Here is a 13,567-nt window from a genome sequence, read left to right as displayed (position 1 = left end):
GCCATTGTGTCCCCACGAAAGCCAGGCTGCCCAGTGCTTTCCCTTCTAGGTCTGAATCGGAGGTCTGGTTTTCTGTCAAGCTCACCTTCGGTTGAAGGAGGACTGACACCTCTGCTGCTGCACACCTTTTAGGGGCAGTGTTTCTGTCTGCCCCGTCCAAGCATTTGTAGGGGTGGGAGGATGCGGGAAATAAACGTGATGCTATGAAAATCATTAAGGATATGCATCAAAACATTAACAACAGTGTTTACCCGCTGGCAAATGACTGATTTCCCTTGTACTTTTTTTATTTCCAAATTTTCTATACTGAATGTCTAATGCAGTAAAAACAAACAAAAAACAATGTTTAAAAGATCGATGAGATACTCTGCTCTTGCCATTTGATGTCTTCTTCAGGACCTGAGCATGTATCCCACCCGATGGCCCTTCCAGGCACCACGGACAGCCATCAGGGAAGGGTGAAAGGGCAAGAAGGCCTGGCATAGGCCCAGGCTCCCGGGGTTCATTTTGTCCCAAGCCAGCTGGATTACTAGAGGATTACAAAAAAGATTTCTAAACCTTTGCCTTCAGCCATCTTCAAAAGTCCTGGGCCTCCAGTTAAAGCAACCACTTGCTCCTTAGCCTTTCTTTTAAACATTTATTTATTTACTGTACAAAATATTATTTACATAATCAGCTGCAACTGTTGTCGTCTGGCTTGACGAATGTGCAGCAGGGCTTATTCTCTACCAACGTTTCTACAGCACGTCGACATTCTCCTTGGTGTCCACTTGGTGCCTGGTCTCCTTCAAAGAAGCTTAAAGGCCAGGAGGTTAGCTGGCCCCTAAGTATCTGGGCCACTGGGGAATAAATAAGAAAACTGACCAAAATAAGATTTTTAAATAGAAAATTACTCAAGAAACAACAGACGTTCTCCTTTCTTTCTGACATATCATACTTTTTCCTCATACTGGCTAGTACCAAAGCAGACTTAGGAAAAAAGATAAAAGAAGAGGCCAAAAAGAGCAAAGATCCTTCTGAATAAAGTTAGGAAAGAGAGAGTTATCAACTGGAAAAACAGAAAACCACAATATACCAAAGAATTCTGTTAAACAAAGACTCTGGTGCCTAAGGACTACCACAGGGATGATGCTGCCCTGGCTGGGATGCAATGGTTAGGTTACCAGGGCTCTCTGAAAAAAGAGCTATGACCAGAGCTGAAAATGACAGATCTGACCAGGAAAGTCAACTTGCTCTCCGGCTTCAGTCTCTAGAAGGCCGCCAGAGTGGTGAATGCAGAACCCAGAAGGGGAACACCTGCCAAAGACAGCAGAGCCAGCCCACATGCCCCAACCTGGAAACCCCGACGTGGGCCCAAGGGGCAGCGCTGTGTGTTACTGATGACTAAACTTGCCTGGACATATTCCGTGGGAAAAAACTGGGGCAAGCAGCAGCACCTTGTCCTGGTCCCTGAGGACAGCAGTGACCATGTGGCATGGAGGATCCTGGGGTATAGCGGCCCTGATGCAGGATCCTGGACCCCAAGGGTGGGGGAGGTCAGCACTCTCACCAAGAAAGGACAAATGACAACCACGAAGGGGTGAGGTCAGGCAGGAAGTGCAGCAGCTCAGGAGGGCTTGAGATCTCCAGCCAGCCCAGGGGGAAGGGAGGGCTCAGACGTGCTTCCAGGAGACCAAGGCATTGCCACAAGTCCTGTCTCATCTCAGGACTCTGTGTACTTGCTGGTTTTGGGCAATAAAGATGGCTTGTAATATTCTCAGAGTTGACTGCTCCACTGGGAATGGTGGCTTGCAGCAAAGCCTTCTTAAAAACAGAAATTTGGGGAATCAATGACATTTTGAGTCTTGAAAATATTTTCATCCAAATTGTAATGAAAAAGGATACTGTCGTCGTCCAAGAGACAGCTGTTAAGTTCTCTTCAATGATCATTAGGCTGTGAACCTAATATACTTCCCTCCCTCCTTAGTTCGCCTTCCAAGTACTTGAGGGAGTGAAGCCACTATGACAGCTAGGTGTTTACTCTCTGACACAGCTCCTCTCTGTCTGATCCCAGTGTCCTGACCCAGAGGAAAAGAAACCGTGACAAGCACTTAAACTCCTGGTCCCTTTTCCCTTGCCTCAGTGCTGCCAGACAACAGCAAGCAGTCAGGAATCAGTGGCACACTATTCCTACCTTCCCAATCCTTTGCTACAAAATTTTCCTCAGTAGAAATCTAGAAGACAGAGCTGGTGGGACCCTCTGAAGTCATGTTAAAGAAATTTCCAGCTCTTAGCAGATTGGATAACTTGGAGGTAAATGGCCAGGCCCAGCCACACATCAGTATAAAGAACAAAACTCAAGGAAAAGAATCAGGAGTCTTCAAGCCAGCTGCATACCTAGGCATGTTCCATAACCCTACAGGGGATCATGTTCAGCACAGGAGGCTACAGTTCAGCAGTCGTTCACATTTTTAGGTCTTCTGAATGCTTTTCTCACCCAGCTCAAATTCAAGAAAAAGCTCAGAGTTCTTTTTTATAGATTACTGATCATTTCCAGAAAGCTCCTTTTCCAGTTTCTGATACCATTTAAAAAAAAAAAAAAAAAAGATCCTTATATGCTATTGGTCCCTGTTAGAGGTAGTCCAGTGTCATGGCCTGTGCTTGCCCTTGTGTAAAAGGGACAAAAGAAAAGATTGCACTTCCTCTCTGTGCTTCTCCTAGCTCCTAATGAGAAGAAACAAACACCCTCCCCACAGAGGAGGACTCACGCACTAGTCAGGTCAGCAATGAGCAGGTACCTCCAGAGAGCATTAGCAGAGGGAGCTGGGGCAAGCGTGGACGTCAGGCTTTCTGCATGCCACATTTCCAACAGAGCGGAGCCCTTGTGCAGTCTCCCCCGGCTACTGAGGCGGCTCCACCAACTGAGCTCTTTGAGGAGCCAAATGAAACTACAGCAGCATGGTCCTCTTCTCAGGAACGGACAGACAGCCCAGACTACATACCACGGCCAAAACCGTCTGTGGTGGATATGAGCAGAGATGGAGGGAGGTAAGGACAAGGCTTGATGATGACAAAATCCTCCAGACACAGGGGAACATGCGGCATCTTCTGGCTGAGGATTATGTGAGTGTCAGGGGCAGAGGTTATGGCGTCTAACGTGCACCCACATGCCCAGTGAGCACAGAGCAGAGTGGACGACAGAAGAGCGCTCAGAGCATGCCAAAGCCCTCACAGCCCTCGCTGATGGCCAGCTGCAGCATCCTGTGCACCTCTTCATACGAGTCATACGTAGGGAGGCACAGCTGGTTAAAACTGCAAGGGCAAGGAGAGAAGGGATTCACGCATTCCACCAGAACACTGGCAAGGGCTGGAAAAATCACCCCCAAGAGCACACACTGAGTGCTCAGCTACCTACCACGTGTGTGCGGTAGGGAGCGTGCTATGGGTCGGAGCAGCAATAATCTGGAATGAGGGGCAGAGGGCAGCAAAGCCTCCAGGTGGTAACTGAGAAGAGCCTGTTGTGAACTGAAGCAGCCGAGCCAACTCCTCCTGGGTCAAACTGGAAACCACGGTCCAAAACCACCTCATGACCTGGCAAGGAGAGCACAAGGCTGGGATCGATACAGTATGCAGCCCGGGATCTGACCCCTGAATGGGGGTGTGCCCCAGGGGCAGCTCTGAGGACATAGGTAGGAATGCTCAGAGTTGACGGACTCTTCAGGAATTGACACTGCTGCCCTGTTAGAAGGTAGTTGCTGATTACATGGCTCTACTTTGCATTTCCAACTTACTGTTCCTGTTGCAGTCAGCACAGTAGCCCTTAGGGCGCACCTCCATGCTGTATATACAACCGCTTGTCTCTAGCATTTTCTCCAGTCAATATGCTGTCCATCAATACGTCCACTTCTCTTGATTCCTACTTTTTTCTTCAAAACTTTTGTTTTGTAACATGGTACACAAAGCCAACTGAAAGAAGTTTGGCCCACTTACCTTCTCTCTGAAATGCCATGAACCACCAACCACCACTGCGTGGGCTTTGAAGTCAGACACACTGATGTCTCCAGTCCCACACATCAGCAGCTGGAGAAAGGCAGTCAGGTGTTATTAGGACAGTCAGAGGGACAAAGACCCAATGTAAGGTCAAAATTACCTATATTAATATGCAAAATGTGGAACAAAGAAAAATGTTAAGAAAAAGATATAAAGTGAGGTTATAATGTCGCAGTAATGTTTTAAGAAAGTCGATTATAATAAGCCAGTGGTTCCTATCCAATGTAGGGGAAACTCACCTAACTTTTGAAAGCTACCTAGGTGCCAACCCTAGCCCAGTCCTGTTGAATCTGAATCTCTAGAGTGTGAGCAGGCCTATTTTGAAAAAGTTCCCCAGATGTTTCTGATGAGCACCCTTGATTAAGAATCACCTCTGTGGATTATTTTTCACTGAAACAAAGGACAAAAAAGGAATGAAGTGTTTCCTGCTAGTCTGCTCTGGACTAAGCCTGAGAATACCAGGGAGAGAAGGCAGTGCCCTTCCCACTAAAGAAGACCTCCGGCCCCACTTGCCAAATGGCCTTTCCTTTTTCTACGGATCCATCCTTTTCTGGATTGAACATTTAGTACCTTTCCTTCAGCTCTGCCACTACTTGATCCCAAAAATGAGAATACTAATGACACCCAAGCCCTAAGCATCTTGTTGACGTCTTGATTTGGCTCAGGACCCAGCATGCAACTTAGCAGACTGTGCAGACTCATCCATTAGCTGTAAAGAATGATGGATCCTAATGAAAGACAAGAAAAGCCCAAATCAAGCCTGAGGAGTTTTGGCTCCTTCAAAAAGAACTTGCTAACCTATACAACTATGAGACCAGAAGAACTAGATGGTGCCCAGCTACCACTGCCATTCACTTGGAAGGGTTGTAGGAGATCCTGCATAAAGAGGGAAAACAATGTGGTACAAAACTCAAAATCATTTGGAGGCAAAAAAAAAAAAGAAGAAGGTGGGGACCAGGTTTGCTGGTCCAATAGAGCCTGGTGTAACCACTGAGACTGCTGCCCTTCAGGTCTGGAATTGAACCCACAACTGTGGTTTCCAGCCAAACAAAGTACAGGCATGTGAGTTAAACATTTACCTCAAGTAGACACACGCCCTGGAGAGAACAATCATGGGAGAAGGAAGGGCTGCTTATGCACAGGGAGATAGCTCAGGGTGCAGAAGAGTATGAAGGGATGGACACTGGGAGGAGGTAACTATGGGGAGGAAGTGGGAGGGGAGCTGCTGCGTTGTAAATTTTGGTCAATGTCATGAGACAAAGTATATGTGAACTGCTGTATGAAAAGTGAATTTACTCTGTAAATCTTCACCCAAATCCTAATTAAAAAAAAAAAAAAAAAAGAACTTGCTAATAAGCTCATGAGTGACTAAGAGCAGGATGTGGAACAACTGTAAGACACTGTGTCCTTCCATTCTACTCACTTTTAAAAACTGTTAGAAATGCTTTGCTGTATGTTAAAACAACATCAGTAGCTTTCCCTCAGCCCCCACAATAACAGCACTAGATGACGTATCAGAAAGTTTATAAAGGCAAAGGTTTGGAGAATCTGTATTTCCTATCAGAAGGTACAACATGTGATGAAAATTGCATAAAACTTTGATTCTTGTCTCTAAACCAGTTCTGTGAGTAAGAATATAAAGTGTGCAAGAGCATAAGAAACTTCTAAAAAAAATTTTTTTTAAAAGAACCACCTCTCCACAGGAAAGAGTTCACAGAAACCCATTCCTCATAAATGCTATGGAAATTAAAACTAATCACCTGCATTGTATGTAACACCTATGAACAGTAGCAAGCAAAGATACACTGATTTCTTTTTTGCCCACACATGACATGGACTTTAATTCTAATTATAGACTGGTATTTACCATAGTATAGCCATTTTTTCTTCTTACAGGATCTAAAATAAGAACATACTAACTATACAATGTCGTGGTCCTGCATTCGAATGTAGCTCCATGAGGGTAGGGACTCTGCCTTGGTTCCCAAAGGCCCCAAACAAACATGGCACACTGGAGGCACCCAAGAAATATTTCCTAAACAAGTAAGTTCCATCATTCCCTTAAACCAACTTTGAATGTCATCAGGATTTTATGAAGACTGTACATGATACCAAAATTCTTTACGACTCAACCATTATCAGTAATATTTGATGAATAAATGAATATTACTATTAGTTTTTACAAACAGTAATTAGTATTATATAATTCACTTTATGAATTCATATTATGAATAAATTAGTCATAAGTGGTTATGTGCTGGTTTTTAATTTTCAGATTCTCATTTTTAAAAAGCTGAAGAAAGGGTCAATGAATGGAAGAGCGACCAAAGTGAAACCAACCCCTGCATAAAGGGCTTTCCCACCTCATCTCAGAACAGAAGATACAACAAGCAGGTTCCCTCTGGGCACATAAAAACACTGAGTCAAGAACAGGAGTTCGTAATTGTTAAGAACTTACCTCAAGCTCATTCTCATCAAAAATAGCCAAAAGGTTTTCAGGGACCAACTCATTCAGGCCTAAAACAAAGTAGCCACGTTAAAGCCATGTCCACACCACGGATGTCAGCTAAAAATGGACAGGATCCTACCTTTCAGAAAGTGTTCTACCTCCTCTTTCACTTGACTGGCCAGCCGATACTGGGCCAACAAATTTAAGTAGAAGATTTTATTTGCATTGGTGACTGGGATTTGAGCTCCACCTGTCATGAGTTCCACAACCTGAAATAGGAGGCAAAACACAGAGAGGGGGAGGCTGTGGATGGGAGTTTTCAAGGTGATACCTGCCCAGGACGTTCACAGCATTACTGAACTCCACCGCAGTGTCAACCACAAGTTCCTGATGTTTATTCAGCTTCTCAACATATTTGGTTTTATTTATTTACTAAGCTTCAAGGTTCCTACTACTCTTGGTCTATTCTACTACTTTCTGTTTCTCCACTGTGTATCTGAGTGAGTTCTTCTCTGATCTGACCAAGTAGCAGTGATAAAACAAGAAGATATTTTAATTTCTCTATGAGTCACAATTAAACCACTATTAACCTCATCTCTAAGGAGCTCTGGTGGTGCAGTGCTTAAGGCATTCAGCTGCTAACCAAAAAGCAAGGGTATGAACCCACCAGCCATTCCATGGGAGAAAGATGAGGCAGCCTGCTTCCATAAAGATTTACAGCCTTGGAAACCCTATGGGGCAGTTCTACTCTGTTCTGAAGGGCCTCTGAGTAGGAATTAACTTGATGACAGTGGGTGGGACTTTATCTCTTAAACCCCTCAGCCAACCGGGAGTAAATAAAGCCAGACAAGAGTCAAGAAGTCTTTTTCTGTCTCAAAAACTCTATGCTGGGAACAGTTGTTCCCTAACATTCTTTTATTTCCATTGTGAGTCAGTGGGAAAAATCATGGCTTAAACTTCTGAAATCCTGGATTCTAATCTACACCTGATGCTAACTAGGACAAAACTCGGGTTACTCAGCCATTTGGACTTCCAATTTTCCTGTGTGTAAATAAAAAGCTGTACTGTACAATTCTTAAATAGAAGTTAACTGTCATCTCGCATTAAATAACTTCTTAGCAACTTTGAGAAAACCCTAAAGCATAGTTTAAAACCACCACCGCTACCCTGAGACAGTCTGTGTACAGTGACCAAGGTTGCCTCCACAGGTGAATAAAGGTATCTATTCAGTGACAAGCTCTGATTTTAAGGTCCCTAGGACAAAGTGCCTAAGGCACTTGACTGCTAATCAGAAGGCTGGCGGTTCAAACCTACCAGCCACTCCTTGGAGGAAGATTGGGCGATCTACTTTAGTAGTGATACCACCTCAGAAACCCAAGGAGGGGTCACTATGAACCAGAGACAAGTTAATGGTGCATAACAACAACAAGGACAACAAGGTGAAGAGAACTCTGTAACTACGCCAGAGAAGGGATTCTCAATAGATCCAAACATATATAATCCTATTTTGTTTTATTTTTCTATTATTTCACATGATTCTGGACACTTAATTTATGTAAGTGTGCATTCCTATCTAGTAGCCTTAGAAGTACATTGCTAAGACTTTGTATTCTTAAATTAAAATCTGCCTAAGGACCCTAATTCAATATTATTGACTCTAACTGCCTTGCTGGGTCAGAAAGACAGACTCTAACCACATATGTGCAGAGGCAGACAGCTGAATTCCCACCATCTTCTGGGAAGAGATCTGATAATCAGTACAGTGGTTATCACTGATGCTTTGAGTTGGTCACAATTTTTTAGTCATTGCTATTTTAATGATCTGTTACTGCAACTATAGCAACATCACTACCATTTCATATTGCTGAACCCCAAAATGTAACAGACTTGTTTGCATTAGCAATACTTTTGGCCAGTAACTTTGTTGTAACAGGTTTTAAGATATATAGGCATTATATTTAAATAGGAGTTATCAACATCCTCACTGCTAATGGTGATAAAGACACTGCCACTCCTTCCAAATCTGCTTGTACACTAAGCTCTTTTCCTACTGGAAGGTAAGAACAGGTGGTATAGATGGGCACCTGTGCCACCCGCTCCACTCAAATGGACCAAGATCATAAAGTGCAGTGCTTATAGCTGCACTGTCCAATATGGCAGCCACTTGTTGTTGTTATGTGCCGTTGAGTCAGCTCCAACTCATAATGAACCCTCCTTGGGTTTCTGAGGCAGTGTCACTATGGAAGTAGATTGCCCAACCTTCCTTCTGAGGAGTAGCGGTAAGTTTGAACCACTAGCCTTCTGGTTAGTAGTCAAGTGCCTTAGGCACTATGCTACCAGAGCTCCTATGGCAGCCACTAGCCACATAAAAAAAAAATTAACTGAACTAAACTCACTGTCGTCGAGTCAGATTCGACTCATAGCGACCCCTCCTTAAGTTTCTGAGGCAGTATCACTACAGAAGTAGATTGCCCCATCTTCTTTCCGAGGAGTGGCTGGTGGGTTTGAACCGCCAGCCTTCTGGTTAGCAGTCACATGCCTTAGGCACTGCGCCACCAGAGCTCCTACTAGCCACATAAGGTTATTTAAATTAAAATTAAATAAAATGAAAAAATTCAGTTGTTTGGTCACACTAGCCACATTTCAAGTGTTCAACAGACAGCACAAATACAGAACATGTCTACCACTGCAGAAAGTTCTATTAGACAGCACTGCCCTTGAGGACACTGGGAACAGAAGGCCCACAAACTCTGGTCCACTTTCTCACCTTATCCAATTGACCTGATTTGTTATATTTTTCCTCTGCAAAGACCAGCTCCATCTCACTCATGTCATTGTTGAGGATGAAACAAACTTTAGATTTGTAGAATTCTGGGTCATCTGTTTCAAAGTACTGAGGTGATAAAAAGACAAGAACACAATATAAATACTTTTGCCTAGAAGCAGAGTTTGCTCTTTCAACCTTAAGAATAATAAACTCAAGGTGGACAGATTCCAGCGCTCATGACAGAGGTCTTAGCAGAAAACACACACCTAAGACATTACCTTGTAATGCATTCGCAGTCCTATGATTTGGGCCAGGAAAGATCGGGTGAAGCGAGCTCGGACCAATTGCTTGTAGGCTCCTCCTAGAGAGGACTCATAGAGGCACTTGCCCACCAGTCGCCCTGCAAACTCATACATCTTCAGCCGCAGATGAGCAGGGCGATTAGGGTTGGGGTGCACCTGTCAAACAAAGAGTTTTACTGAAAGGCCTTGGGCCATTTTTCTTTAGGCCTAATCGTGGAATGGCTTTTCTTCCCCAGTTCATTAAGAATAAAAATGTCAGTGTGAAGATCAAAAAGCCCATCCAAGTGGCATGAGTCTTCTGGTAGGCACCACTGAGTAATTCAAAGTGATGGGAGGATAAAGGGCAAAGATGGACTTATAATAAGTTGAAGAATCTTATATTCAGTTTTTAGAGCCAGACAGTTATATGTGGTCTCTAACTGGGTATGAATACTAATCAGTGGATGACCCAATGCCTTTCCTCTAAACCAGAGCTTCTCTCAGCCAAAGCCTACTCTCTACTCCTGACACTTCTACTCAATGATCTAGAATAGAAAATAACTGTTTCAAGTATGTTTTGAGAAAGTGGCATAATTAATATTAAAATAGTAATTAGTAGGATATCCTTTGTATTATACTATTTTTCAGTCAAAAAATATTCATCTCTATTTCCTCTTCTTGACAAATGAAATAACAAAGGCAAAGAGAAGGCAGACAACCTGATAAAGTCACACATTCTATGTATCAGAATTAAGAACAGGACACAGGTTCGTCAGACTCTCCGGAAACCATCGTAACTTCAAACCCTTGTCATTCTATCCACTATAACGTAATCCTGATTTTCCACCCACCAGCAGGGAAGTCAGACTTACTAAGGCTTGGTTGTTGTCACTGAATCGAGTGAAGAGCTCACTGGTGGTATCAAACAGTGCCTTGCAGATCAGCTCAAACCACTCTCGGCGAGGCCCTCCCCAGTCCAGAGCTGAGAAGCACAATAAAGCTAGAAAGTGACACTGGTCTACCTCCGCTCATCCACCATTTTACACTCTCCGCATTTCCCCCGTCCCATCACCTTGCTATTTCCCCATCCCAGTAAAATGTGGATTTTTTTTTCCAAATTTGTTTTTGGTGAAAGTACGCCCAGTAGATCATCCATCCATTCACCCATTTTGCCCTGTACAGCTCAGTGACGCTGGTTATGCCCTTCACGTTGTGTGGCCATTCTCATTCTCCCTCCTCACTGTTTCACCTCCAGTCATTTAGACTCCCTGCCCCAGAAACTTCTCATCTGCGCTGCAGTAACGGGCATCAGTTTGATCTGACATAGATAATTCTTTAAAAGGATGCAACACTCAAGGCAAACATTCTTTGCTAACTCAGCTAAACTGCTGTTTAGTTTGAAGACGAGTGCAGGGGATAAAGCTCAAAAATCCTCTCAGGGCAACAGATTTAGGGGGTTAAAATGTGGATTTTTTTTTGAAGTCCCACCCTTTCTGTAGAATTACAGAATGATACAGGTATTCTGACCCCTAAACTGTGCTCCACCCCGCCCCCACTCCCAGGTGGAAACACAGAACAGAGCTCCCAGGAAATGGCCACTCTGCTCTTTTGGTTTGACCCCTAAGTCCCTGCATGTCTGTATGCTACAAGTGCTACCAAGCCATCTGGCTGGTAACCACCACCCTGTTTCTCTTGACTCATGGTTTCCTTTTCCCTGGGAAAAAGAGAGGTTTTTTTTGTTTTGGTTTGGTTTAAGGGAGAGAGGGTCAAAGTGAAAGGAGAGTTCAAAAAGATGAGCATGAAATTTCAAAACTGACCTTCTTCATCTTGGAAAACCACTTCAAAGCTCTTGCTCCAATCTGAGATGGAGAAATTTCGAGTGGCTTTCAGAGACTGGAAAGCAGTGAACAGAAGGGAACTGTCAGAACACTGGCTGGTATCCGTGTTGTCAAAGACAAAAACAGAGGAGCAGTGCTGTGTCCCTTGAACCAGCCACTGTACTCAGATGAGATACTGTAATCAGATATAAGCCTGCACAATATGATTTTAGATTTATAATGCACTTATCTTCAATAGACAGAGAAGGTTTAAAAAAATAATTCCTCTTTAAACCATCACTTTAAAGTTGAAAGGTTTTTTTTTTTTTTTTTAACAATCCCCATTTGAGTAATGAGAAAACTCATTAAAATTGCTCTAGTCAGTAAGCTGTCATCAAGAGAACCAGGAGCCCTGGTTTTCAGTAAAGTACAGTCTGTCCACCAGACAACTTCATCTGGAAGGCTAAGTTCACCCAGCAAGCCATGCTACTCTGAGAAAGGGGTTTCCAGGCACACCTACCAGAGCCAAACATCACAAACCCATTCTGGACAGGGACCAAGCCTTCTCATGTTTGGGAAATGCATGGCTTGTGCCAGTGTCTGTGCGGTGGAGACAGACACACATCAGGTGTTCCTCCTCCGTCACACCACAGTGACAACAAAGATTATTCCCTTTTAACTCACTAATAGCTCTGCTGTTCCAGAGATTCAATAACAAGAACTTTCTTCTGTAACAACTACTTACACCTGCCCTACATGGGCGTTCCATGAGATTTCTCAGGAACTAGAGTTTAGTGCAGATGTCTGAAGCCACTGTGCCAACTAGTCTCACCCCCCAGTCACAGACCTCCAACAAATCTGCCCTGAACTAAGATAATCAAACAAATAGAGGGATATCTTTTACAGATATATTTAAAGAGAGAAATTTAGGGTGTAAGAAAAGATAACCTGCAAAATATACTAAAAGACTAAAGAAATCCTTGGCTGGAAAACTTTGGTATCTGCTGACAAAGAAGAACTTTACCCACCGATTCCAACAAGGTGTGTCTGCTGACCTTCAGGGTGACTTTAGAATGTGGTCTTTTCATATGTGCCTGCCGAAGCTCTCTCTGGAAAAAGTTCACCTTATCCTGAAAGGTCTCAGAGCCTCCTGAGGAACAGAAAGAGCCATCATAGTTACAGCCTTGTTATAAGACTTCAGTGGGTCCCACTTCTAGGCCTCATGCACCCCAGGTAGCTGGGATTGGTGCCCCCATACCACAATCCCTGCCCAAGCTTACCTATGTTCTTATGGAGGGAGCGAATGAAAGTGGCTGCTAGAATGTTCCTCTCCTTACAGCTGAGCTCCACAGGAGGTTGGATGCCATCATCCACCACCAGTGTGAGGAGCTTATGGACAGGGTCAGGGCCAAGGTATGAAAACTAGCAAAGAAAAAAAAGGAATTCATCTATAAAATACTCAACTCCAACAAAAACCCTCCACAACCCTAGCCTTCTAGAACAACCAACAAAAACAAGTTCGGCCTGTTTTCTCCAAGCCAGTATCTACCAGGAACACATGCCCTGCTTTTCACCTCAGTGCTCTACAATTCATGCTAGTTTCAATCAGCTGGGTGGCAGAAACCACCTTTAGTAAGGATCAGAGACAACTCCACAGACCTTCCAACATGAAATGTAAGAAGAATGAAAGTATTAAGGGGACCTAAGACAGCAAAAAATCACTACCTGAAGAGGTTGGACAATGGCTGGAGCAAAGTGATTTTTATAAACTAATAATTGATAATCTGACTAAACTAGTCCCAAAATGGAGTCGATTATGTTTAGACCTACAGTAGCAATCTGAAAACTAAGTCTCCATTCCATGTAAATGCCTAGCTCTCCCAGGAGCTGAAATCCAAGTCAGTCAACTAACTCTCTTGAAAAAGGAAGCCTTAGCTAGCCAATGAGGACTGTAAAACAAAGTTTATGAGTTCATACACATACTTAATATTGTGGAAATTTTGTTTTTAACAGACATAACCAAGCCTTGAGCAAAATTTTAGATCCCAAAAGCCAAGAAAAGTTTAAAAAAAAACCTGTTTTTGTTAAATGAGAATGTTGATTCTAAGTGTTAGCTTCAGCACACTAGGAGACCAAGCTCTGGGCAGAGTTTCAACTCTCTCTCCAATAACTTATATACTTAGTCAATCGACATGCTGAGCAAATAATCTAAGAAGCTGGACTA

General features: G+C 43.5%; 1 protein-coding gene across 1 annotated transcript in view; it reads right to left on the bottom strand.

Annotated features, from left to right (window-relative positions):
* Nucleotides 1–3,188: 3,188 nt before the first annotated feature.
* The window catches only part of AREL1 (apoptosis resistant E3 ubiquitin protein ligase 1), a 27,161-nt gene continuing 16,782 nt past the window's right edge, over nt 3,189–13,567 (bottom strand). Inside the window, exons 8-18 of the mRNA XM_007941367.2 lie at nt 12,624–12,765; nt 12,372–12,493; nt 11,344–11,419; nt 10,399–10,508; nt 9,524–9,703; nt 9,246–9,371; nt 6,618–6,747; nt 6,488–6,546; nt 3,970–4,059; nt 3,395–3,570; nt 3,189–3,291 (exon numbers count right to left, since the gene is read on the bottom strand). Of these exons, the coding sequence (XP_007939558.1) occupies nt 3,189–3,291; nt 3,395–3,570; nt 3,970–4,059; nt 6,488–6,546; nt 6,618–6,747; nt 9,246–9,371; nt 9,524–9,703; nt 10,399–10,508; nt 11,344–11,419; nt 12,372–12,493; nt 12,624–12,765 (1,314 nt within the window). The remainder of the gene's footprint in view (nt 3,292–3,394; nt 3,571–3,969; nt 4,060–6,487; nt 6,547–6,617; nt 6,748–9,245; nt 9,372–9,523; nt 9,704–10,398; nt 10,509–11,343; nt 11,420–12,371; nt 12,494–12,623; nt 12,766–13,567) is intronic.

Source organism: Orycteropus afer, unplaced genomic scaffold, assembly GCF_000298275.1.
Source record: "Orycteropus afer afer isolate SDZICR_OR568_19922 unplaced genomic scaffold, OryAfe1.0 scaffold00079, whole genome shotgun sequence".
NCBI classification, from domain to species: domain Eukaryota; kingdom Metazoa; phylum Chordata; class Mammalia; order Tubulidentata; family Orycteropodidae; genus Orycteropus; species Orycteropus afer.
The sequence above is the reverse complement of the archived record's forward strand: the minus strand, read 5'-3'. Positions and strand labels throughout refer to the sequence as shown.